At 43.3% G+C, this 1,786-nt stretch overlaps 1 protein-coding gene across 1 annotated transcript in view; it reads right to left on the bottom strand.

The window, feature by feature from the left end:
- etaa1a (ETAA1 activator of ATR kinase a) overlaps positions 1–1,786 on the bottom strand; it is a 5,732-nt gene extending 3,946 nt beyond the window's left edge. Inside the window, exons 1-5 of the mRNA XM_029439141.1 lie at positions 1,490–1,786; positions 592–723; positions 419–489; positions 185–291; positions 1–22 (exon numbers count right to left, since the gene is read on the bottom strand). The exon at positions 1–22 is cut by the window's left edge and continues 1,405 nt beyond it. Of these exons, the coding sequence (XP_029295001.1) occupies positions 1–22; positions 185–291; positions 419–489; positions 592–723; positions 1,490–1,625 (468 nt within the window). The 5' untranslated portion in view covers positions 1,626–1,786. The remainder of the gene's footprint in view (positions 23–184; positions 292–418; positions 490–591; positions 724–1,489) is intronic.

The following is a 1,786-nucleotide window of genomic DNA, read 5'->3' as shown; positions in this document are numbered from 1 at the left end:
CAGGTCGTCCACTGCGTTTGGCCTGAGACACAAAACAAACATTAGTTATTATTAGTCATTTTCTATCGCTCTTCAGGCGTTAAGTTCTACTGTGTGACTTTGCAGAATTAGAAATAAAATGTCTGAAGCTCAGCGACGTCCAGAGAACGCACACATTTGTACTTGTTGCGTCTTCTGAACCTACCGCGGGGATTTCTTCTTGTGTCTGGGAACTTGCACGTCCGGCGTGCAGGGGATGGTGTCTCCGATCCACTGCTGTAAGGTCGGCTCTGCAACCTTCGGTCTGCCGTGCTTCAGAGAGACGAGAAACAACAACGAGATTATTAATGAATGCTGTTTATGAAGACGCTGCATTTTTCTGATCTGAGTGAAAACACTTTTAATCCTTTTCAAAAGAAGGTCCAGCCGTGTTACTGACCTTTGGAGCGATCCTGCTAACGATCTCCGAGATGTCCACGACTCCGACAGGCTGCTTCTTACCTCTTTTACCTGAAAGAAAAACAAAAACAGAGTCACCACCAGCTTCTTTTGTGTTTGACCAACGGTCCAATAATCAACCTCCAGCTATTTATTAAACGGGCTGAAATGTACCGAGTCTGTTGGGTGAAGGAGAGGTGGCGTCCCAAATGATATCCTGCTGAAAGTCGGAGTCGTTGTGCGGAGACTCTAAAGTGAAACCAACACTGGCTCTGGATCTCGGGATCCTGGTGGGGGACTTAAATTCTGGAGGAGAAGAAACACAAACAACTGATTCAGAAACAATGACGTGTGCTGCTCAGACGATGCGACTTCAGCTCTCTCTGTAAATCTATTTGTTCTGCACTTTGCAGGTCAGAGGTCAAGGTCTGCTCAGGGACACTTCAGTAGGGAAGCCACTGTACAAAGTAAATTCAGAATACTATAATCTATATATACTGATGGATAATACTTTTGTGAATTCAACATACATGTGCAGTTTTGCTAATGACAAACTGTAACGGCTTGTTAACTTTCTAAGTTCTGTTCTTACTGTTAAAAAGTAGGAAAAGTTAAATATGGTTTTATTAACATGTACACTCAATAGCCTATTCGTGGATTAGCATCTTTAGGTAAATTCACAATACATATAATACACAATGATTCACATCAATTCCAATCAGTTTCAATGCCATGAGATTTGTTTTGGTTGAAATAAGAGGCAAACTATTTATTAGAGATTAATTGTACAGACATAACTGCAATGTGGTGGATTTGTTTTATGCCGAATTGAAGACTGGGAACTATAGTTTGTAAACCACATATTTAGTCATGTTGTGCAATGCAATTTATCTATGCATATGCAGGAACAACTAAAATCGCTAAATATTTCAATGTAGTTTGGTATACAGTTTTCACAATACAGCAGGGCGGGACGTTGTCATGGCGTGCACTCGCCACAGGAAACAAGAGAGACAGGGCAAACTTCAGACACCTCAGATAAAACTAAACGAACATAGAAACAGTTTCTAACCCGGCTGTTGGCTCTTTGGAGAGTCGACCTCCGCCTGAGTCTGCCGGAAACTTCTCCTCAGTCGGTTTGTTTTCACCGGGGCCGTCTGTTGCTGCGGACCGGACGGAGGGTCAATCTTCCTGCGGCTCTGGTTCATGGTTACCAGCCGTTACCGGACTCTCGTGTGACGGTGTGCCGGTCGACAGTTTGCGCTAAGCGCTTTGAGCTTTGCTATTTACAGTTTATCTTTTTGTAAATTCGGACAGTCGGCGGTGTTTTCAAACGTTCCGCCATTTTTTTATTTCCCAGGGTTCCTTG

The sequence above is a fragment of the Cottoperca gobio genome, chromosome 1, assembly GCF_900634415.1.
Source record: "Cottoperca gobio chromosome 1, fCotGob3.1, whole genome shotgun sequence".
NCBI classification, from domain to species: domain Eukaryota; kingdom Metazoa; phylum Chordata; class Actinopteri; order Perciformes; family Bovichtidae; genus Cottoperca; species Cottoperca gobio.
This window is presented reverse-complemented; position numbering and strand designations above follow the sequence as displayed.